Genomic DNA, 23,922 nt, shown 5'->3' with positions numbered 1-23,922 from the left:
AACACATCAAACTGAATACATTAAATATGTGCAGTTTTTGGCATATTGACTACACCTCAATAAAGCTGTTTAAAAAAAAATTTTAATCCAAACAAAAAATAATAAACTTTTAATTAAGAAAAAACTTAGTGGTGAGTAGACAACCTGAAGATGGACAACACTGAGTCATGGGGGCAGAAAGGTAATCAGAAGGTTCACGTTTCCGAGGATAAAGGCAGCAGTGGGGAGGTGAGAAGCAAGGGCCCCACAGCTATTCCCACGCAGACCAGGACAAAGCCACTTTAGGGGTAGTCACCAAAACATCCCAGGGGAAGAATACTGCTCAGAAAGTACACTAGATTCTCCCTCTTCTAGTTGGGTGGTCTTTGGCAAGTTATTCCATACTGAGCTGAGAGAAGTTAGATGAGTTACTACTTTACGCCCATAGCACAATCCTATAGTAATCATAGCTGGCATCTGAGTACTTGCTGTTTCCCTCAACTATAACTGCTTCTGGACCAGCCCAGGGGCTGTGAGGTAAAGATTTAGGCCCTGGCATGTACCTTTTGCCTAACACCTTTGTTTTCATCTCCCCTCTTCTCTCACTCCTGGAATAAATGGTATAGTTTAGAATTTCCACATCTGACAATTATAGCTCTGATTTTAAGCAGTAAGAAATACATTTACAGTTTACATACCATGTTTCCCTGAAAATAAGACCTATCTGGACAATCAGCTCTAATGTCTTTTGGAGCAAAAAGTAATATAAGACCCGATATATTACATATTATATCATACCATATTATATTAATTATATTATTATATATTATATTATATTATATTATATTATATTATATTGTACTATATTATATTACCTGGTCTTATATTATAGTAAAATAAGACCAGGTCTTACACTAATTTTTGCTCCAAAAGACGCATTAGAGCTGATTATCCAGCTAAGTCTTATTTTCGGAGAAACACGATAGTGACCCAATACACACATAGCTACATGTAAATTGTTTTGTAAAGCAAACTTAAAATTTCCTGGATATGGTGCACTATTTATTGTTCTCTTCTTTTGTATTTTTTATCTTTCAAAATGCAGGCCATGACCCCCTAAATTGATATCATGACCCTTCTAGTAGACTGCTATTTATAGTTTGAAAAACACCACTATTGAGGAAAAAGGTGTCATAAAATTGGTTATAATCTGAGGAAAACACACCCGAGTTCAACACTTCCCTTTGGCCGAATCAATGTTTATTTACTAGTTTTGTTTTTTGGGGTTTTTTTAGGTATAATCAACATACAACATTGTATTAGCTTCAGCTGTACAACATAATGACTTCATATTTGGATACATTGTGAAGTGATCACAATAGATGGTCCAGTTAACATCTGTCACCATGCAGCGTTCCAAAATTTTTTTTCTTGTGATGAGAACTTTCAAGAGCTACTCCATTAGCAATGCTCAACTACAAATACAGTACTATTAACTATAGTCACCATGCTGTATATTACATCCCCAGGACCTACTTATTTGTATACAAAGGTACAAACTGGAAGTTTGTACCTTTGACCCCTTTCGCCCGTTTTGACCACCCATGACCAATGGCAACCACCAATTAGTCTCTGTACCTGAGTTCAGTTTTTTGTTTTTGTTCTTTTAGATTCCACGTGAGATCTTATAGTATTTATATTTCTCTAACTTATTTCACTTAGCAAATGCCCTCAAAGCCCACCCATAGTGTTGCAAATGGCAAGATTTCATTTTTTTATGATTGAATAACTACATATATATAACAAATTTTTATCCATTCATCTATCGATGGACACCCAGGTTGCATTCCATATTCCAAATAGTCCATATTTACAATAATGCTGCAATGAACATAGGGGTGCATATATCTTTTTTTTTTTTTGCATATATCTTTTTGAATTTATGTTTCTGCTTTCTTCAAATAAATACCCAGAAGTGGAACTGCTGGATTATATGGTTCTATTTTTTAATATTTTGAGAAACCTCCACCGTTTTCCACAATGGCTACACCAACTTACATTCCCACCCACAGTGTACAGGGCTTCCCTTTTCTCTACATCCTCACCAACATTTGTTGCTTCTTGTGTTTTTGATGATAGCCATTCTGACAGTATTAGGTGATACCTCACTGTGGTTTAGCTTTGCATTTCCCTGATGATTAGAGATGTTGAGCACCTTTTCACGCACCTGTTGGTATTGACTAGTTACCTTGTTTTCCAAACCCTAAATAGAAAGTGTGCTGCACAAGAACCCTAGTGCCAAGATCCCAACATTCATGTTAATCTTGCTCTTTCTGGAGTCATACTTCTCTTTACAAATAGCCACATTTCAGTCCATCCACATTTTGATACACATCAATGTCATGTCAGTTAAAACTGGACAGCATCTTCATTGGTCCCACAGCTCCCAGATCCAACAAACTCCATTTGCCTAAACTTTGCAACACCAGACTCTTGTTCTGGCAAGCCTTCTTGGTCCAGAAAACTTGCATCTCTCACATTATTGCAAAACAAGACAGTGACTTGCAACACTCAACTAAATGTGATGACTCAACATGGAAATTTAGTTCAATACGATTTTATTTAAAAATCTGCAAAGCTGAAGGAGGGATCTGATCTTTTGTTAGAAGAAAGTAATTTTCACAGTATATATTTAGCCATTTTAGCTTTGTGTTGAATAATAACAGAAGAAGTTTCTGTTCAAGATCCTCACTCCAGCACACTCAGCCAGGTGCTTGGGAGCTGATAGCAAGATAACACATTCCCTGGTCTGAATTCCTAGCAAATCCTCTCACCCAAGTGCAACACCTGTTCTCTCCCAGGCACACACACCACAGCTCTTATTTTCACTGCTCTATACAGAGCACTGAGAATCTTGTAATTTAAAGTTGAGAAAAATGTTAAGGGATTTCTTAATACTCGTTATTCTTGACAATTAGAAGTATAAAATACTTGAAATTTGTAAGATGTTCCACATTTAATAGAACAACTCAAATGTAAAAAATTAGTTCAAGTAACATGCTTTTGTGTTTTAAAATGGTACTTAATAAAACTTACAGAGACAAGATATGCAGCACTTTTTTATACTTGGTATTATAAACTCCTACTGACAATGGCTACCTGATGGTCAAAAAAAAAGGAGAAGAGAGAGAGAAGAAACCATACATACTGGCATATAACAATGCCTGCAGGGAATGTCATGTTTTAAATTTTGTTACTGAAATTAAACCTGAAAAAAAAGGTCTAGAAAGGCAACACACCCATATTATTTTAAATGATGAGGTAGACTTTTTCCTACGCAGTAAAGTGAAGATAAAAAAATGCATACAACTTTCAAATCTTTTTTTTTTTTTAAAGTTCAGGTTATAGTCACTTTCACAAACAAGACATTTATAAACTATGAGGTGGCGAGATCATACTCAGGCAAGCTCTGTACTTGATTTGTTACTCGGAGATTCGACAATCAGTCTTGGATCAATCAAATCTCTCCAAAAAACAGTGATCTAAGGAAAAATACAAAATATTCAGTTTAGAGACTTCATTTTGAGGTCACATAGGTTTTAAACAGTTAAAAACCTCAGTCAAGTAAATTTCCATTTGTGTAGAATGATTGAAGACCTGGAATCATTTGAGTCCCAATAAACTGAGTTTAATTAAGCTATAAAAACTTGTTTACCTCCAATGCAGCTAAACTTTACATTAAACATAGTTCACCTTTTTCTCATTTAGAGCAGGGGTTGTGGAGGGTGGGGTGGGGTGAGGAGTAGCTGATTACAAAGGGTCAGGAAGATGTGCCCAACCAGCCTCTGTGGACAGGCAGCTTGCAGACCTCTTAGGAGGCAGATGAGGCCCAGAAGGTTTAGCACTAGACTGTTGCTACCCTCTTGGGCAGCTCTGTAGTTCTTATCCTATGTTGCCTAAAAATAGGGGGTATTCTACACTTTACCAAGAGAAAGCAAACTCTAACACTTGGTGGTATGGATGAATGATGAGGGCCAACTAGTGTCCAAAAGGTCCCTTACAGGCTCTGCTTCAGGCCTGTTTAAAAAGGCATAGCCTGGGAAGTCCGGTTAGCTCAGCTGGTTAGAGCAGCTGGTTAGAGCACGGTGCTGTTAACAAGATTGTTGGTTCGATCCCCACATGAGCCACTGTGAGCTGCGCCCTCCACAACTAGATTGAAACAACTACTTGACTTGGAGCTGATGGGTCCTGGTAAAACACACTTAAAATAAATAAAAAATAGTTTTAAAAAAAATGAAACCGAATTTTTAAAAAAAGGCACAGTCCTCAAGGTTGGATTTTCGAACACAGTTTCCAAGAATACATTTCAACAAAAAAGTGGGGCTGAATATATTGCAAATAAAGAAGGACAGGAGACTGTGCCAAATCTGCTGATCCTCCACAAACCCTAAAAATGTGTTTTTGGAATAAATCCCTAAGAGTCTCATCTATCTTAGAGACAAAGAAAAACACAGCCTCGTTAAGGTTTCTACATTTCGGATACAAACTGTGAATTTGCGATACTGAAACTTAGAGGATAATCATATCCATAACATTTCAAATATAAACACCTTAAGAGAAAGCACTTTTTAAAATACAAATTCTATTTACTTGAACGCTAGCAACAGCCTAATAAGCCAGCCATTGGCAGCAACTGTGGACGTCTGGCTGCCTAAAAAGCTCTGAGCCACACAGTTCCCAAAATGTCAATGTAAGGATTTATACAAAGTCAAAAGACAGAATCATCATTTTATGTCCTTCTTCCACACTATCTATGCGGTTATAAGCCAGAATCGTGGTTAACGTCTGAGGGGTAGTCGTGACTGCAAGACATGATGGAAATTCCCGGAGGGGGCTGTTCATGTCCTCCATCTGGGTGCTGGTTACACGAGTGCGTTCATTTCTGAAAAAATCATTCAAGCTCCATACACTTATATGTACTTTCCTGAAATGCATACATCAACAAAAGGCTTTTAAAATAGGCTCGTCTTTGCTAATAAAACCTTTATAGCACTATTTTATGCCAACGTTGTATTCTTAAAAAAGAGTGTGTGATCTGTGTATCCTGTCACGTAGGCTGTTGGAAGTCCAAGGTGGCGCCCTAACTTGGTACTCAGCACTGATCCTGCCACCTGTACGTAGGTCCCCCGCCAGGCCCAGATCCTCCATGATTTTCACATAGGTGGCTCAGGAAGCTGCAGTGCCACCTTCCAGACCGCCAGTAACCCATCGAGAGCGAATGGCGGACCAAGCAACCCCAAGAAGAGAAGCGTGCCTACCCTCTTCTCCTGTGTCACAGCGTACTCCACTACCTCAGTTCCATTTTCGTTGTGATAAACCAGATCAAATTTCCCAGGTTCTTTCACGGCTGAAATCAGACAGCAGGGAGGAGAGACGATAAGTCATTTCCCAGGAGTAAAAACGTCCCTCTACAGGGAATTTATATCATTAGAAAACCAACTACAAATTGGCCATTGATGTGAAGGTTGGGTACACACATGAAAGCACAGAGTGCCCAGTGACAGGAGACCCTGAGAAAACCCTGCACCAGCAGACAGGAGCGTCTTGGCCATTTAGGAGACACGATCTTTCCTTCATCAAAAAGAAATGAACTTGATACACTCCCACTAGCACTTCCTCAAATGAATGTACAACCACAAGCTAACCTCAAAAGATAATTGATAGGTTTCAACAAGGGAAGGAAATCTGAATTCTGCAAAATTCTAATATCATGCTCTGCCCTCAGAAATCACGCACTTACTACATGCTAATGCAGCAGTCCTCACTTTACACAGTAGTGTGGGACCACAAAAATGACCATGCAGGCTGAAATCATATAAAACAATCTTAATAATCAACGGGAAAAATTATGATTGTTTCACAATTTTTTAAAAAATGTGTCAAAGCATTAAAACCTTTACTGTACAGGGAAATGGAAATGAAAAAAGTAAAACTAATATTTATGTAGCATACTATAAAAAACTACAAACACTGAGAATTAAAGTCTTCTATTTCTTTGTAAGAAATTTACCAAGGGTATTTTGAACAAAATATGCCTTGTCAGACAACAATGATACAGAGACTCTTTCCTATGACCTGCAGAACTGTCATACTCATTTCTAAGTTTGAAATAGCTCTGAGAGTTTGTTTCTTTTTCACAATTCTGGGAAATTTTTTGCTGATGTCATCTTCATTTTCCAAGACATCTTCATTCCTTTCGTCACAGCCACTTTCCTCATTTATGTCAAGAAGTTCTCGTAAAGCTCAGTGTCAACATTCCCATAGTTAGCTACTAATATTTCTTCTATAATTTCACTTAAACTTCATTTGGATGTCATTTTTTGTTTCTTTGTTGTGTTTTCATCTTTGTTGGCCAATTCCCTATTTCAATGATCCATTTTTGTAAAATGTCGTGGGTTTATCACTGAAAGACCAGGAAGCAGCACAACTACACACTCTACTGTGTGTATGGGAACTGAGTTACAGAAGTACAGTGACCACGGGGCAGCCAGATGGCTGTTGGTTAGAGGGCGAGCTCTTAACAACAGAGTCCCCGGTTGGATTCCCACGTGGGCCAGTGAGCTGCGCCCTCCACAAGTAGATTGAAGACAACGAGCTGCCGCTGAGCTGCAGCTGGGACAGCAGGATGGCTCAGTGGGTTAGAGCGCAAGTTCTCAACAAGGTTGCCAGTTCAATTCTCACATGGGATGGTGGGCTGCACCCCCTGCAACTAAGATTGAAAACGGCGACTGGACTTGGAGCTGAGCTGCGCCCTCCACAACTAGATTGAAGGACAATGACTTGACTTGGAGCTGATGGGCCCTGGAAAAACACACTGTTCCCCAATATTCCCCAATTAAAAAATTATTTTAAAAAAGTACAGTGACCAATTACCAAGAGACTTGGAAAGAAGTGGCATGATTGGTCACTGTTCATGATGGGCATCTGTTAATATGTAATGATTTGTGGACTAAAGAGCTGGCAGTCCTTACTGCCATTACTCATAGTTAACAGTTAATATACCCAATATCATTGGACGACTGGTGTTACTTAACTAAACTGTGGTAACTGAAGTTCATGTATATCAGAACCATGCAAAGCAAGGACTACCTGTATTTCTATCAGAAAACAGATAAAGCCATTTCTTGATGCCCCAAAGAAAAGTTCTAATTCCATGTCATCACTGTCAATCACCTGAGAAGCAGTGCTGAGGCTATGGCCCCGGAATTTGACCATGGACAAGCTTCTCTGTCCACCATTCCTAAGAGGGATTTCTTCAAATGAAACCTAATCAGAATAAAGCTGGAAAACCAATGTAGGTTACATATAATCATTTACTTAATAACATAAAGAGACTTTATTGAAAAACCCTTTTGGCTAACTTCTGTGTACTGAAGTTTTGATTCTTTTACTCACTACTTTACTTAATGACAAACAGAAACTACTTAATTGCCTTAGGGTCTGCTAGAGAAAAAGGGATCTCCCCTGCTTTCTGGCCAGGGACCCCTACGACCCAAATTAAGCCATATACAGTAAAAGTCCTCTCTTCAGGATTTCAGGACCAATAATGGGTGGAGTGAATCACGGATAAAGCAGAATGTGTGAGTATGCATACACACAAATACTTCCGACATTTTATTTTGATGTAACACACAAATATGTTCATTTGTCAATCTTTTGAAATAGAACAGAGTAGATATCATGAGTACACCGATTAGAGTTGTCTTTCTTTTATAAACCATATCCTTAATGTATGTCTACAATTTGCACAATTTTCCAGTTTTGAGGTTTTTTTTGTTTTTGTTTTTTTTAAAGTTTTGCTAGAATGCAAAAACTAGCCTGGCAATCTAAGTGCAAATTCCTCCCAATCTCTTACAGCTGACCCACTGACCCATAACTCAACAGCAACTTTTTTAGTAAAACTCCTGAGTCAGCATTCAACTTGGGTTTCACAGAAATAATTCTTTTTGCAATCAGTTTTCATTGGTTTGTGTAATTTTTAGAAATTACGTAATTACAGTAATAAGAACAACTGGTCTAACAGCTTTGGGAACAAATTCGACTACTCTTAGCAGACACACAACTGTGCTAATGGGAACACAGGCCCCAGCTGTGTGCTAGCAGAGGTCGTGGAGAAGGCCGGCTACGCATGGAGGCCAATGAACACAGCAGCTCCTGTTTAGAAACCAATGCAGATATAAGAGCCTAAAAATTTTCAAATTCTTTTCTAGAACACTCACCAGGTAAAGATGAAAGAATTTCTATATCTACTTGCTGGGTCTCTGGATTGTGGCTTAATATTTTTCCTTCCTTTCAAAAATAAAAGTCCAAGTCAAAAATCAACATGTGAAACATTATGAATACACTAAAACCACTGAATTGCACACTTTAGTGAAAATGGTGAATTTTATGTTACGTGAATTTCATCTCAATAAAACATGTTTTTAAACAAATCAGCATATAGGGGAAATGAAACTCCCCCACACCAAGCCAGTATTTCCCAGGGTCTGACCTACCCAACGGTCAGGTACCACAAAACTAGAACAGCCCCGATAGGCCAAAGCCTGCTCATTATTCAAACTAGCCTACCCTAAAGTGTATGCCCCACCCTGCCGTGCCTATCCTCAGGAGACCCCAGTAAAGGCTCTGGCCTAGGCTTTCTCCTTATCCTGCTTCTGCCTCCTGGCCACACCACGTGCTTTCCCCTGCACCCCTCCTCTACAGAAATGTAAGTAATACATTCCTCTTTCGATAGCATTGGCTTCTCTATGTCAGCACTCAGTCACCTCCATTAATTAATCACATGGGAACAAACACGACAGGGTCAGATGAAGAGACTACATTCTTTGACGAGGGATCCGACAAGTTTAATGAACGAAGCCGGTGATCAAGCAGGGTAAACAGCACTTGCAGTCAAAGCAAAAGGTGGGGCCTATTTTCTCTCTCAAAATGGTCTTGAAAGCAATTTCAAAAAAGTTCTACCAGAATATAAGGTAAGCAAACCGCTTTCCAAGGTAATAACTATGATGACCAACATCCATTTAATGTGAATTTTTAAAAATGTATATCATTTAGAATCACAATTTGTAGAGGCTGTGGGACGTATCAATTCTATATTTCCATTTCCTCATATATCACAAAATGTAATTCGCCATTTATGGTAGAGTGACAAAACATCCTGGTTTGCCCACGACAGGTCCATTTCTATTTCCTTCCAGTATAATTATCAATATAATATTAATTCTTTTCACTCACAAGTATCTTGATTTAGTGATAAATTATATGGTCACCTATAGTAAGGGGCTAAGAAGATGAAAAATATGATAAAATACAAATTATCCAGAACTGACCCACCTAATCCATTCGTGAACAGATACTTCTTGGAGTCTGCTTTTAAGGAAAGGCTCTTACCAAGATTATAAAAGTCTTCCAAGGTATCAACTCAGATTAAATCAAATTTCCTTGTACTTTATATTTCACACTATATTAACATTACCAATTATTACCTTTAAAATGGACTTATAGTCTGTATCTTATTACATCAAAAATATGAAAGTATGCATTTTAACAAGATTTTCAACAACATTTTGAATGAGTGAAAAGGGAAGGAAACATGTGATTTTGTAATCCCATTGACTGAGGCAAGCTTTTACTAAACTGTGGTAAAGCTCAAATGCCAATGATGACCCATGTGGACGTTAAGTGAGTAAATACCCAGAATATTAGTGAATTATCTGCGATTAACTGATAATGCAAAATAAACCATATTAGACCATAATAACCAGCAGTCATTCACAAATATATAAAATAGATTCTTATGATGAAAATTACCAAATTTTCAGGTGGAGAGCTATTCAGTATTTTCTTTGAAAGTTTAGGATCATGGGGGAGGTGTACTCAAATAAGTTTGTGTCAAATACGTTTGTGTGTCAAATAAGTTTGTGTCTGATTACAAAAAAAAAAAATTAATTCATCATTCTCATTCTCTGATCTTCCCAAGTGTAAGGAAGATCACACTGGGAGACTTCACAATAACGCTATTAACAGGTTTATATTTTGGTCATGTTTTCATTTTCTACTTTCTGGCATTATTTACTCAAAAAAATCTACATTATCCATAATAACAGTATTAAACATAACTTTAGCTTCTTTAATATACTGACAATTATTTTTAAATAAAAAGCCTTACCTTGTAGTCAGAGACATCAGGAGAATAATCAGATGTTAGTTCCAGAAGCTAAAAAAGAAGAAAAAGTCCACAAATAAACAAACCCTGTGGCTCCTTTCCCCTACCTCTAAGAAAACATGCAGAGCCTAACCATGAACCTGTGGCAATACAGGGGTTCCAGTGGAAAAGGTTTTCTTGTTTTTGTTTGGTTTTTTAGAGGGGAGGGGTGATATGTATAGTCTTCTTTTACTGTGCACTTACTATGTTCCAGACACCAGGCTAAGCAATTTTTATTCATTCAGAAAACAATGACTGGGCACCTACTACATGCTAGGCACGAAAACACAAAAGATATAATCCAGAAAGGGTGTGTGTGTGTGTGTGTGTGTGTGTGTGTGTGTGTGTGTGGGTTTGTGGGTGTGTACTGTTAACAAGTAAGTTTATTTGGAGGGGGAATAATCTTTTTGTTGTAGTTGTTTTAAAATATACCTTAAATGCAATCCTTTCTCCAATTTGGGGGGCAGCTGCTAACAGCGGTAACAGGCTGTAGTCCTTCTTGTGTGTCTCTACTGGATTCTGAAAAACAGTAGTAAGTCACGTGACTTTGTTACTGGTGAGAAAATGTGAACTGATGACATCATGTCCAGACACGCGATGTGGGGAAAGGAGAAACGGTAAACACACAATAGAGACTACTTGCCTGGATGATAGTAGAGGAGTTTGTTACCATTTCATTTAAATGCTGCTGCTTCAGATATTCAGCGTTTCTGTTTAAAACATAGGGAACAGCAAGCCCTCGTCCTCGACCTCGACCCCGCATGCCCCGACCCCTAGCTCCCTTCCAAGAAAGAAGGTCCTCTCCTCTACCGCAACCTCTTCCCAGACTGGTAGGGAGAGTCACGCTGGGAGGAGGACCAGGGGCCTGTCTGCCACCGTTGGAGTCAGAATGCTTCCATCCAATAGCATTTAGAGTCTTTGGTGACGGTCCTGGACCTACACAACCTTTTCCTGCAAAGAGACCCACTGTCTTTAAGAAACCTGCAGGCCGCTCTGGTGTGCTCTTTGACATCACGCATTGGTCATCTAACTCCGAACTAGAGTCTGAACTAGAAGATGATGTTCTGTTTGTCTTGTCCTTGATGGAGGTGGCGTTAAAGCCAGTTTTTGTAGCCACTTTGTTTGCAACTGTGTTTTTTATGGTGGGTCCTTCCTTTGATAAAGCAGCTGATATTTTCTCTGAGGAATTTCTGACCTCCAAGATGACATTGCTGAGACCATCGCTGGTTGACCCATGATAAGATTCAGACTCTGAGCAGGAACTGGGACTATCTTTTGCATGCATGTCCACACCACCTTTCCTTTTGGCTTTCACAAGGCTGCTTCTAGCAGGAGAACCTTTTGGAGGACCACACTTCTGGACGGTCCATTCTTTCACTGGCTGTGCTTTAGAAGACTTGGAATTCTTTGTCTGTTTTTTATATTGACATTTCTTTTTCTTTGGTGATTTTCTTTTGGTCTGTTCGTTGTCATCATCTACACCACCACAGTTGGCTTTGTTTTTCCTCTTGTTTTTTTTCCTCACACTCTGATCTGTGACAGCTTTTGGTTCTCGAGCCAAGATAATCTCACTGTGGTCGTTCTCTTGCCTCTTCAAATGCTTCTTTGAATTTCTGTAATCTAGTTCAATTTCTTCATCCTCTTCTAACTTAAATGACCTCTTCTTTGCTTTTCTAGGTAAGAAATGAGCACCGTCACCGTTACTCACTATTACAGGATTCTCAGCGCCTTCTCTCTCTTCTAATTTAACTCTATGTCAAAAGAACGAGAGAAAAAACTAGAGTGAGTAACTATGTCTCCTGCTCACAGTAACATATACTGAAGTGATTGCAAGCAGCTGTCACTGCCACCAGTCAATGAAAAAAATGTTAAATCATTTAAGGACAAAAGGTTCTTTTTTGACAAAATGGCTTACATGGCATCACTTACACTCACCTTTCAAATGACTGGTTTTATTTATTGAATATCTACTGCATCCCAAACATTTTCTATACATTTTCTCTAATCTAAACACCATCATGAAGTAGGTATCTCTCATTTTAAAATAAATCACAAAATTACTTCAGAAAAAAACTTGCCCGAGATTCACTGCTAATAAGCAGCAGAAATGGGATTCAAACCTTAGTTTGTCTAACTTCACAGACTTTCCACTCCATTATGTTGCCAACCCCACCCAGCAAATATGCCAAGTGTCCATTTTTGTTTTTAAATGTGGGCTGCTTTTTTTAAAACCAGATTTTAGTTTTATTTTGTTTACATTTAGGAAAATACTGAACAATGTATGTTCTCTGGGGTAGTGACAGACATTGTAAAATTCCACATTTTGTGATTAATTTTATATGTCAACTGGATTGGGCCATGGGGTGCCCAGATTTTTGGTTAAACATTGTTCTGGGTGTAGCCGTGATAGTGTTTCTGGATGAGATTACCATCTGAATCAGTAGGCTGAGCAAAGCAGATCGCCTTTCCCAAAGTGAGACGGCCTCACCCAATCCATTGACGGCCTGAACAGAATAAAAGGCTGAGCAACGGAGAATTCGCTCTCTTCCTGACTAATCTTGGAGCTGGAACACGGATCCTCTCCTGCCTGAGGTCTCAGACTAGGACTGGAACTTACAACGCTCCTGGTTCTCAGACCTTAGCACGTGGACTGGAACTATGTCATGAGATGAGATTTCTTAAGTCTCCAGCTTGGATCTTGGGACCTCTCAGCCTCCATCATCTCAGGAGCCAATTCCTTATGATAAATCTCGTATCTATATCATCTCCTATTGCTTTTGTTTCTCTGGACAACCCTAATACACACTTCATCCAAAATCATTTCACCGTAGAAAAGGCATTCTGGTCCTCCATGAACTGGCAACAGTGAATTCTAATACGTGCAGCCTGATGATGGAAAGCTGAGTGTCGCCAACGTCAAGCACATAGTGGATGTTCAAAACTGCCTGCTAAACACACGATACTTCCAGCTACATATTTCATCAAGTTTTTGTTGTTGTTGTTGTTTTGTGTGTGTGTGACAGGGAACGATGCAGACAATCGTATTTGAAAATAAAATACAACTGGTGAATGAGAAGATATAAGCATTCTATAAATTTTTTTAAGCTATAGTAATCCTGTGGATTTATCTTGATGTGGTAATTGAAAAGCATCCTCAAGTATCCTTCAGGATACACGAATACACAGACCCATACAAATCAAGGTAAAAGAAAAGCTACTGATACCGGGAATGGGACAAAGAGAGACACAAAACTCTGAAAGATCAGGGATTTAAATTATGAAAACACATGACCCTCTCTTCTGAGCTGTGGACGTCAGCATCAGGCAGCAAGGAAGTATTCCTTAGACGGCAAAAGTTAGCTCGGCACCCTGTGAATCGAAGACTTGCTGGGGAACTTCTAACATATCAGACCGTCCCTTGTTATTCGTGATCAATTTGTTTTCACTTAACAGCAATGTTATGATTCAAGTTTCCAGTCTGAGATGACTAACTAGGACCAAACTTCCCATCAACTTTGAAAATGGCTGCAAGACTTTCTGTTCAGTCACTGTGGTTTATTAAAATCACTGGAACACAGCATGTACTGCATCCACTATATGCAGGATCCCTGCCTTTCAGAGGAGCTTGCAATTCTGCCGTGCTTTCCAAAGCAGCCCTTGGCATCATTTCACCTGTTTTGAAGACAATGGATCTGCGCATGAAGGTATGGCCTGTGATTGCTGCAGTGTGTTCACTATCTGCTATTCCTGAAGAGAATAATCTCAGTTTGGAACATATTAAGATTGAGAGACAAAACACCATCCAGAGAACAAGAAATGGTTCATTGGGGTCTGCTCACTTACCATTCCTTTCAGGGTGTACACTTTCCCTGGCAATATTCTTCATTTCTCTGCTTGGATCACAGACAACAAAGGTAGTTGTCCTTTTACAAAGAGAAGTGAATTACCTGCATGACTGGCAATGAAAGAGATTTGATTCCAAGAAATATTTAAATAGACTCTCCACTGTTCATTCAAACTCTTTGCAGGGCAAACTGGGAAGTAGTAACAAAATGCAATGTATTTCCCTCAAATCTGCAATTTCACTTCTAGGATTCTGTCATACGGAAATACAGATATAGGGCCGGCCCAGGGGCTCAGGTGGTTGGAGCGCTGTGCTCCTAACCCCGAGGTCGCCAGTTGGATTCCCACATGGGCCAGTGAGCTGCACCCTCTACAGCTAACATTGTGAACAACAGCCAACGTGAGCGGCCATGAGCTGACCACCAATGACTGGTGACCGAAAGCCTGGGGAGGGGAAGTGCAAGGCTCATAATATCAGCATGGGTGAGGGAGCTGTGTCCTGCACAACTAGACTGAGAAACAACGGCTTGAACCGGAGTGGGGGGGAGGCAAAAGGGGGGGATAAAGTTTGTCCCTAAAGACACGGAGAAAGTTCAGGGGGGGAAAAAAAAGAAATACAGATATGCCCATCTACTATGCCTGATACTTCCACCAACTGCCTGCTAAGGCCAAACTTGCTGTTTGGGTTCAAATTTGCCACTTTAATTAAATGTTTTAAATAACATGACCTCAACCTTTCTCATTGGAGATGTGGTAATAACTATAGTACATATGTTATGTATTATATGTATCTAGAATTAGAGCAGTGTGGGGCTCAGAGCAAGTGTTAGCCAAATGTTAGCTCTAATTTTGATTAATACAATGAATGTTGTTAGTCCTCAGGGCAGGCGTGGTGGGTTTTTAATGTCATGTCCCATCAAATGAAGGTGGAATTTAGTAAGGAGGGTGAAAGGATGGACGTGCAACCTCTTTGAGTCCCATCTGTTCCCTGCAGACTCCCTCCTGTCGGGCTGCGGCTGGCAGTGGCCTGCATTATCACTTTCAGAGAGGTAAAGTTACGTGACCAAGGGCACACAGTTACAATCATTGAGCTAAGATTCAAACGCAGGGTTCTGACTCCAGACCCTGAGCTCTTAGTCACTCTGCTCTATCACCTTTCATACAGTAGTGAACAAAAGTAACGTATATATTCTTGGCATAAATACAGACCCGTACAACTTTTCTGAAGACCAATTTGACCAAAGAGCACCTCCTCTAGGAATGTATCCTACTGAACCATGGCTTAAGTACACAAAAATATACAAGAGGGGCCAGCCCGGTGGCTCAGGCGGTTAGAGCTCCGTGCTCCTAACTCCGAAGGCTGCCGGTTCGATTCCCACATGGGCCAGTGGGCTCTAACCACAAGGTTGCTGGTTCAATCCCTCAACTCCCGAAAGGGATGGTGGGCTGTGCCCCCAGCAACTAAGATTGAACACGGCACCTTGAGCTGAGCTGCCGCTGAGCTCCCAGATGGTTCAGTTGGTTGGAGCGCGTCCTCTCAACCACAAGGTTGCCGGTTCGACTCCCACAAGGGATGGTGGGCTGTGCCCCCTGCAACTAGCAATGGCAACTGGACCTGGAGCTGAGCTGCGCCCTCCACAACTAAGACTGAAAGGACAACAACTTGAAGCTGAACAGCACCCTCCACAACTAAGGTTGAAAGGACAACAACTTGAGTTGGGGAAAAAAAAAATCCTGGAAGTACACACTGTTCCCCAATAAAGTCCTGTTCCCCTTCCTCAATAAAATCTTAAAATACACACACACACACACACACACACACACACGAATATTCACCATAGCATGTTAACAGTGAAAACCAGAAAATAACTGCCATGGAATGTTTATATCCCCCCAAAATCCGTATGCTGAAATGCTAAGCCCCAATGTGATGGTATTAGGAGGTGGGGCCTTTGGGAGGTGCTTAGGGCACGAGGGTGGAGACCTCGTGAATGGGATTAGGACTCAGAAGAGACCCCACAGAGCTCCCTAATCCCCTTCGACCACCTGGGGACAGTGAGAAGGTGTCATCTATGAACCAGAAAGCGAACCCTCACCAGACACCAAATCTGCTGGCCTCAACTGTAAGAAATAAATTTCTGTTGTTTAAGACACCCCATCTGTGGTATTATATCGGCGCCAAGAAAATGGGAGCACTTCCTCCTCCCAGGAGAGTTGGAGACCCTTCGGAGCTCACTGTCAGCACTGTCGCTGGAAGCCGAGAATGGGCAGTGAGGAAAGGGCCATGGCATACAAGTGTGAAAATGCCTCTCTAGCCTCTATTTCCCACATTGGCTCCTGGCTCCACTTTCCCTCATTAGACTTCTCCCAGCAATCCCAACAGGATCTTTGCTACAGAATCTTTGCTGCTCAGACTCATCTCTTTATCAAGTCAGGCTAGTTTTTTGTGTGTGTGTATGTGTTTTTTAATTTTTCATTGGGGAATACTGGGGGAACAGTGGGTTTTTCCAAGACCCATGAGTTATTGTCCTTCACTCTCGCTGTGGAGGGTGCCACCGTTTTCAACCTTAGTTGCAGGGGACACAGCCCACCATCCCATGCGGGAATTGAACCGGCAACCTTGTTGTTGAGAGCTCCCGCTCTACACAACTGAGCCATCCGGCCGCCCCAGCGGCAGCTCAGAGGCAGCTCGTTGTCTTCAATCTAGTTGTGAAGGGTGCAGTTTACTGGCCCATGTGGGAATCCAACGGACAACCCTGCCATTAAAAGCTCGCGCTCTAACCACTGAGCCATCCGGCCGTCCCAAGTCAGGCCAGTTTTTGCCTCCACAACTGTACTGGGCCATCTAACATTTCCAACCCCTCCTTTAAGGTACTGCTCAATTCCTAAGCATTTGTATTCCATGATGAACTCGCCTCTCTCAACCACCTCCGGCACTTCACAGCATACCCTAGTGTCATCATCCAGTCTGCCTGCCTGCATCACACAATACACCGGAGCACGAAGCTCGTTATTTTGATCTACTCCGACAACATTAGGTAACTTTGAGAAAAGAGACTGTTTTCTTCTGTAGCTCCGAGGAAAAGTGAGTCTGTCAGGGGAAGCCAGAGAATGACTGGGGACATGGCACCACAAAAACATACAAAACTTTTACCAATTCAATTGTTCCCTAAGTTCAGCCCCCTGTACCGCCGAAGCCAGCTGCAGAGGTTATTTCCTGCCATACGACATGGTGCATTTGAAGCATTTAGGAGGCATTCTACCTGCTGGTGTGCTGTAGTTGTTTCTTATAACAGCTTTCATCGTTTGTTTTGTTATAGTGTTACTGTCGTTATAAAGAGCGTAACTCCCAGATGACTCATTCATTGAAGCATAACTGCAGTTAGCTAGTAACAGGTTATTAATGATCCGGCAGGAGCTAGAAAGGAAACGTAACAAGAGAAGATGCAGTCCTTACAAGCGTAACACTATTTAAATAGCCGCCGAACTGGAGAGAATGGCGGTCCATGTCACGGTGAATAAAAAGGAAAACCACCAACAACTCTTTGAAATCTGGGCTACTTCCAAGCTGTCGTGGGAAACAGCTAAACATTAACAACGTTTATTAACAATCACCGCGTTTCTGATTTGAAGAGAAACGCACACAGACACACACACACACACACACTCTCCAAGATGGAGAAATCGTGCCAAATTCAAGTCCCTGATGTTCCGAAGAAATGTCATGAATCGGGCAGGCCCCGGGGGAAGGACAGCCGACCGAGCGGCGAGCCAGAGCGGGGCAGCCTGCTTCACAGCCACGAGGTTTCCCCGCGGCCAGGAGCAGCTTGGAAAGGGGACTCTGCACGAAACCACTCCAAGGCGTGCGTCCCCGTGGAAAGAACCAGGCCAACGTTTCACTGAGACAAATCAACCCCATGGGGGCCGTTCCTACCCCAATTGCTCCTCCGTACTCCGTATCACTTTTTTTTTTAATATCCAAAGACACATTTAAAACTATTTTGTTCCCCAATGGACAGCCCCCCCCCCCAGGTCCCAAACCCCCGTCTCCCGTGAGCCACGAGCCGCCCAGGTGAGACACAGAACGACCCCCATCAGCCTCAGGGGATGTGGCAGGAGCGCGGAGGATGGAGCGCCTGCACCTCACGGAGGAAACGAGCCTGTGCCTGGTCGGGGCCTCCCGCCCCCGCCCCTGCGAGCCGCCGGGGGTGGGGGTGGGGGGGTAAAGGGGGCGGGTCTCAGGCTCAGCTGCAGCCAGCGGACGTCACTCGGTGCCCAGCTAAACACTGGCCCCGCCCACACACGGGAGCCCGAATAGGGCTTTTCCAAGTTTGCACCAAAGCATCCGAGGAAGGGCGCTCGTTACAATGCAGATTCCCGAGCCTCACGCCTGACTAGCATCTCGGGGGGGTGACGAATGAGCAGTTGGAGAGTCCCGCCCCATCCCCGCCCCATCCCCGCCCCCACTCGCGGGGCCCGGGGACCGCAGGCGCGTCCCCGGCCCGCCGCCGACCTCGGCACCCCCGCACGCCCGCCCCGCGCGCACCTGAGGCAGTCGTTGTCGCGCACTAGGCGCGCGCTCTCGCCGGGGGGCAGGAGCCCCTCCTCCAAGTAGAGGCCGAGGGGGGCCCCAGAACTGAAGCCGAAACGCTGGCGGATGAGACTAATGAGATCCGTGACGACTCGGCATCTGTTCAAGTCGACCAGAAGCCAGAAGGCCGTGCAGTGCGGGGTAGCTGGCGGCGGGTAATCAAATTGAAGCCGTAGCCTAACCGTCTCGGAGGCTGCCATCTTGCTCGGTGCTCAACGGAAGCCGAGAGAGACCACAGCGCTCCCGAGAGGCGTGCCCCGGCGGCCCGCCCCCTGCAGCCTTTCGGCGTGTGCCCCCTATGGGTGGCGAGGGGCTACTACAGGAGCCGTGATGGAAAGAGCGCGGAGCGAGGCTGATGCCATCCTGTTCGTGACTGGGCGAGGGAGGAGGGCTTAGACATGAAATGCCTTTATTCCTTTCCTGCTGAGCGCTGTGTAGGGTCCGAATTTAGGCAACTCGCTAGATAGACAAGCAGTTCTCAACAGTGGTATGTAAGACATTAGCTTACATACGTAAAAGAATAAAGAAACTCCCAACACGTTTAGTTGACAAAATTATTCCTGATAAGGAGTTGCAAAAGATGTCATTCCTAGTGTATTGTACATGCTGACATTTTAAAAATTAATCACTCTTAAATGTATTCAGTGTAATTTAAATACCTTAGCAGTCTAATACCTGCCACCATCCACATTAAAATATGAAAAGAAGCTATTTTATTAACCCCTGGGTAAGTAAATCAGAAATTCCAATTTCCATTCCATTCTCCCACATAATATATTAACTCCTTTAGTTTTCATGCCAAAGGTATGAATTACGAACCCTTATTCCCATTTTGAAGATGAAAAAAAACCAAAGTTCAGAGAGGTTAAGTAACTTCCCCAAGGTCACGGGGCCAGTAAGTGGTTGATACCCTGGAGTCAGCAGACACATTGAAACTTTTTAAGTTTTATTTTCCTGTGACCCTAATACTCTAGGTCTTCCAACTGAGTTATCATTACTATTATTAGTGGTACACAATTGATCAAAATAGCATAAAACATCACATATTTTGGTGCATAATTATTACACGGAAATAAAGTGGACATGGAAACATCTATTAAGGAAATAAATGTAGCTGTGTGTTTGTGTTTTTTTAATTAATACAAGTCTCTGTGGATAAATATTGCTAAATAAGACAGGGCTCCCCATCAATTCTGGACCTATTTTTTGTTGTTGTTGTTTCTATAAATGTAAGGTCCTCAGAAAACTTGTTCATTCATATAAGGAGATAAAAACAGAGGATTTATATTATTGACAATGTCAGTCGATTTCCTTAAACTCCTTCCAAGTTACGTGCTAAAATCACCTAGAGATCTTTCTTTAAAATTTATTTTCAATACTACATCAGCCAAAAATTCAGTTAGGTTTAATAATGTTAAAAACAAAGAATTGGGAATCACCTGACTTTCAAAAGGAGTGTTTACCCACTCACCCGAGTTTTTCACTTTCTCAGTATCTGGGAAGGCTCTACTAAGACTTAAGTGATTATTATACCACTTACTCTTACATTTAGAGATGCCTGGTTGATGGAGCTAAAATTAGATGAAACTGGGGTAAGAAATGACAATTCCATAAAAGTGGGGATTGTGATCAAAGTCCTGAATATAAGTGAAAGATGGCTAACGAGATGAACATTTGTGAACTGTTATATACAAATTTATTAGCAATTTAATCTGATAGTTGAAATCAATTATGTTTATTATTACACAACAGAATTGGAAGAGTAAGTATATCAACATCTAAGAAAGAAGAGTTAATTCCCTAAAATGCGGCTGTTTTCTCAAGTTCAGAGTATTGCTAGATTTTGTATATCAATGATTGCTGCTATGTGCCTTACAGTAGAAGCCACTATATTTTCCCTTAAAGTTAATTTAAATTTAATAATATCTGGTAGAAACAAATAAACCAGTGAGGTAGTTGCCAGTGAAGCTATGTAGATGAGGGGCAGGGGTAGAGAAGAGATGCATTTCCTTTTTGGAAAATAAAAACACACACATTCTCAGGCAATCAGCTTTAGGAAAGACAAGTGAAAGAAAGAAATGTGGAACTCAATTCTCTTAAAACCATTCATTCCTGTCTACCCTTAGAAAGTGTTGGAGTACTCCTCAGGCTATATTTACTCCCAGTCTGAAGACTGCTACTCCAAAACATGGCAAGTTACCTAAGCAGTGAATGGTTTCTAAGTGTTTACCTATCTATTCTTGTTTCCTTCCTTAGAGAAAGGCCCTGGAGGACAAAAGATTACATCTAAACCACAAATCTAAGAGTCAGATCTCATGTAAAGTCTGATTTTAGATCTAATCTGATTAGGTCAAGTTTAATCTAAGAGTCAGAACCAAAGTGTTAATAGTATTTTAATTAGGCTGGGTGGTAGGTACACAATTCTTTGTGCTTATCTGTATTTTACAATATTCATGATTGCCAAAATTTCTAGAAAGGATCTATTCTTTGTCAAATGACTCTTTAGAGACCTCTAATGGGTTATTTGGCAACATTTGACTAAATTATAAAAGCATGTACCCTTTGGGGTCCGGCCAGGTGGCTCAGGCAGTTAGAGCTCCATGCTCCTAACTTGGAAGGCTGCAGGTTCCATCCCCACATGACCACAAGGCTGTCAGTTCAACTCCTCGAATCCTGCAAGGAATGGTGGGCTCCACCCCCTGCAACTAAGATTGAATTTGGCACCTTGAGCTGAGCTGCCGCTGAGCTCCCAGATGGCTCAGTTGGTTGGAGCATGGGTTCTTAACCACAAGGTTGCTGGTTCGACTCCCTCAAGGGATGGTGGGCTGTGCCCCCTGCAACTAACAATGGCAACTGGACCTGGAGCTGAGCTCCACCCTCCATAACTAAGACTGAAAGTCAACAACTTGACTTGGAAAAAAAGTCCTGGAAGTACACACTGTTCCCCAATAAAGTCCTGTTCCCCTTCCCCAATAAAAAATCTTTAAAAAAAAAAAAAAAAAGCACGTACCCTTTGACCTAGCAATTCCACGTGTAGGCCAGGATGCTTTACCATCTCTTGATTACTGTCAATATATTCATGTGACGTGTTTGTGTCTTGTTTTGGGTAAAGACTAATTGCTAATGGGAATCTCAGAAGAAAAAGCCACGAATACTGGTGGGGACAGGTAGAGCACCTCCCAAGCTCCGAGAAACCCAAAGGCTTAGCTAACAGAAGCGGGATACTTTATATCTAAAGAATTGAGCTGGCCACCTTCCAGCACACCTGCTTATTTTATATCTAACAACTATAGTCCCAGAAGTTGCAGATATCTATAGCAAGACAGCAAAGTTTTACTAAAAACAACCTAGGCAACAACCCCAGACAGCAAACCAAAACTGAAGTGCAGTTTTCCACCTATTCCACGAGTGTGACCCTTAACCAGTCATTCTGAAATTTCCTATTTAGAAATGGTGAGGCAATTGGCATGATAAAACCCCTGTGTCCCTCTGTCTGAGCTACCCTTGCTCCTAAGAATGATTTCTAGTCTATTCTTTCTCCCACATTTTCCTGTCCTCCCTCAGCTTTGTCAAGCACATTTGCATCTTGCCTCCTCCTTGCCCCGGGTCTGACTGCTGTCATCCTATTAGTTTGGGTACAGTAATTAGTTGCGAGGCAATTAGCTTTGAAAAAGAGGCAGGACACTTTCATTGTACCAAAGTAACAAAACTGAGGCACAGATCCAGTCATGTGACGGTCTGCCCAATTCTCTTCCCTGGATTCACGTGACTTGCAATGAACCCTAAATTGCTAGCATGCCAGCGGTTGAGCTCAGGATCCCACATTCTGGTCCAGACTGGCCCAAGTCCCCTTATACCTTATCCTTCATTTCTTCCCCCATTTCTTGTAGCTTCCCGAATATGCTGGGGCCTCTCAGGCCCTGCACTGCACATAAAAGAACAGTTTATCTCAAACTTGGAAAGAGGCAAAATGATTTGCTTGGCTTTCTGATATCATGGTGGAGCGTTGTCCAATAAGCCTACGTGGCTCTCATATATTCTCAAATACGACGTTGTGGTTGTGGTCAGGGCAACCATTCCAGGACAGCCTGATCCTCAACTTCACCGAGTTCACAGTTTAGCAAGGAAGATAAAATCAGAATAATCACAGAGGTCATTATTTGAAAACAATTATGCTGAGCATCAGGAAGGAGAGGGACAGCATGCAATTAAAACCATTAAGAGGTCCCAGGTTTCACCTAGGCTGCACTGTTGGGAAAGGCTTCCCCGGGAAGGGACATGTAAAGAGACAGGTTCGATAGTAATTAGCTAGGTGCAGAGGGCAGAAAAGGTGGGAGAGAACTGTCCACGCAGGTGGAACAGCACGTGTGAGGGCACAGAGAAAGACACAGGGAAACTGGTGTGAAGACACAGGGAGAAGACCGCCCTGGAACATCAAGGATCGCTCCCAAGCTTCCACAACGGAAATTCTCTGGAAGCGCCTCTAACGAGCCCCCAACCAATCTCCATCAGCTTCTCAAACCCTTCCTACAATAAACAATTGAAAAAAATCATAAAGAAGTTTTGCAAATACCGTTTGGAAACGAGTTCCCCAGATCTTTCTTCCAATCCTATGGCCTTCCCTAAAGCCCTATTCTATTTTTTTATCTACCCCCAACAGGACAAGCTTGCATTACAGAAACGCAAACAAGTTCAAATTGAACCCCAAGCATCACCTCTTAAGAAACGTTCTGTGGCCCCTCTCTCATCAAGTTTCCACTGGCTCTTCCGCCTTGGCTCTTTGGCTGGTCTTTCTCTCTACACAGCCCGCCTTCTCCTTTTTCTCTATATGCTTTCCTCTTCTAGGAGCAAAACAAATTCTTCCCCTAGTCCTGTGCAGCACAGTTTAGTAATTCCTTGTTACCTGAGCTGACGCCTTGTGCTCAGCTCTCATCTCCTAATCAAGGAACCAATACGGTATTTTTCTTAAAGACCATTCCAATTCTTAAGAGGAACTTCGCCGTCAGGATAATAAGCTTTCACCTTTGCTCCGTCCCCAAAATGGCAAAGAACAACGTGGTGGATGGAGTAGATGGAACACGTTGAGCACTGTCAGTTTCAGGGGTCCTGCTTGGCCCGCCCGGCAGAGGGCGCCCGGGACACTGCCAGTCACTTCGCTCGCCCCGCCCCCGCCCCCGCCCCCGGGCTGTCCCCAGATCTGTCAGGCCCCGCCCCGCCCTGGCCCCGCCCCGCCATGGCCCCGCCC

General features: G+C 42.2%; 1 protein-coding gene across 3 annotated transcripts; it reads right to left on the bottom strand.

The window, feature by feature from the left end:
- Positions 1-1,901: 1,901 nt before the first annotated feature.
- COIL (coilin) lies at positions 1,902-18,905 on the bottom strand. Of its 3 annotated transcripts, none has more exons than XM_081027654.1 (7): positions 18,633-18,905; positions 10,887-11,994; positions 10,676-10,762; positions 10,208-10,255; positions 8,259-8,328; positions 5,298-5,386; positions 1,902-3,521 (listed from the first exon to the last, which is right to left on the bottom strand). In XM_081027654.1, the coding sequence occupies exons 1-7, from the start codon at positions 18,875-18,877 to the stop codon at positions 3,438-3,440; spliced, it is 1,731 nt and encodes a 576-aa protein (XP_080883780.1). In that variant the 5' UTR covers positions 18,878-18,905; the 3' UTR covers positions 1,902-3,437. The 3 variants fall into 3 exon arrangements, 2 of the variants coding, with proteins under 2 accessions (XP_080883780.1, XP_080883781.1); XM_081027655.1 differs by having other exon boundaries at positions 10,887-11,916; positions 18,633-18,901; XR_013991876.1 differs by lacking the exon at positions 8,259-8,328 and having other exon boundaries at positions 2,577-3,521; positions 18,633-18,901.
- Between the last annotated feature and the right edge of the window lie 5,017 nt (positions 18,906-23,922).

This window comes from Rhinolophus hipposideros (assembly GCF_964194185.1).
Source record: "Rhinolophus hipposideros genome assembly, chromosome: 20".
Classification (NCBI taxonomy): domain Eukaryota; kingdom Metazoa; phylum Chordata; class Mammalia; order Chiroptera; family Rhinolophidae; genus Rhinolophus; species Rhinolophus hipposideros.
The sequence above is the reverse complement of the archived record's forward strand: the minus strand, read 5'-3'. Positions and strand labels throughout refer to the sequence as shown.

Bases quoted from the DNA above. Each gene is read 5' to 3' on its own strand.
- COIL (XM_081027654.1), bottom strand. From the start codon at position 18,877: ATGGCAGCCTCCGAGACGGTTAGGCTACGGCTTCAATTTGATTACCCG. The intron at 8,329-10,207 runs GTAAGGCTTTTT...TATTTTTGAAAG, and splicing joins CTGATGTCTCTGACTACAAG to GAAGGAAAAATATTAAGCCA. The intron at 3,522-5,297 runs GTAGGCACGCTT...ATTTTTCCTTAG, and splicing joins CTGTGACACAGGAGAAGAGG to ATCACTGTTTTTTGGAGAGA.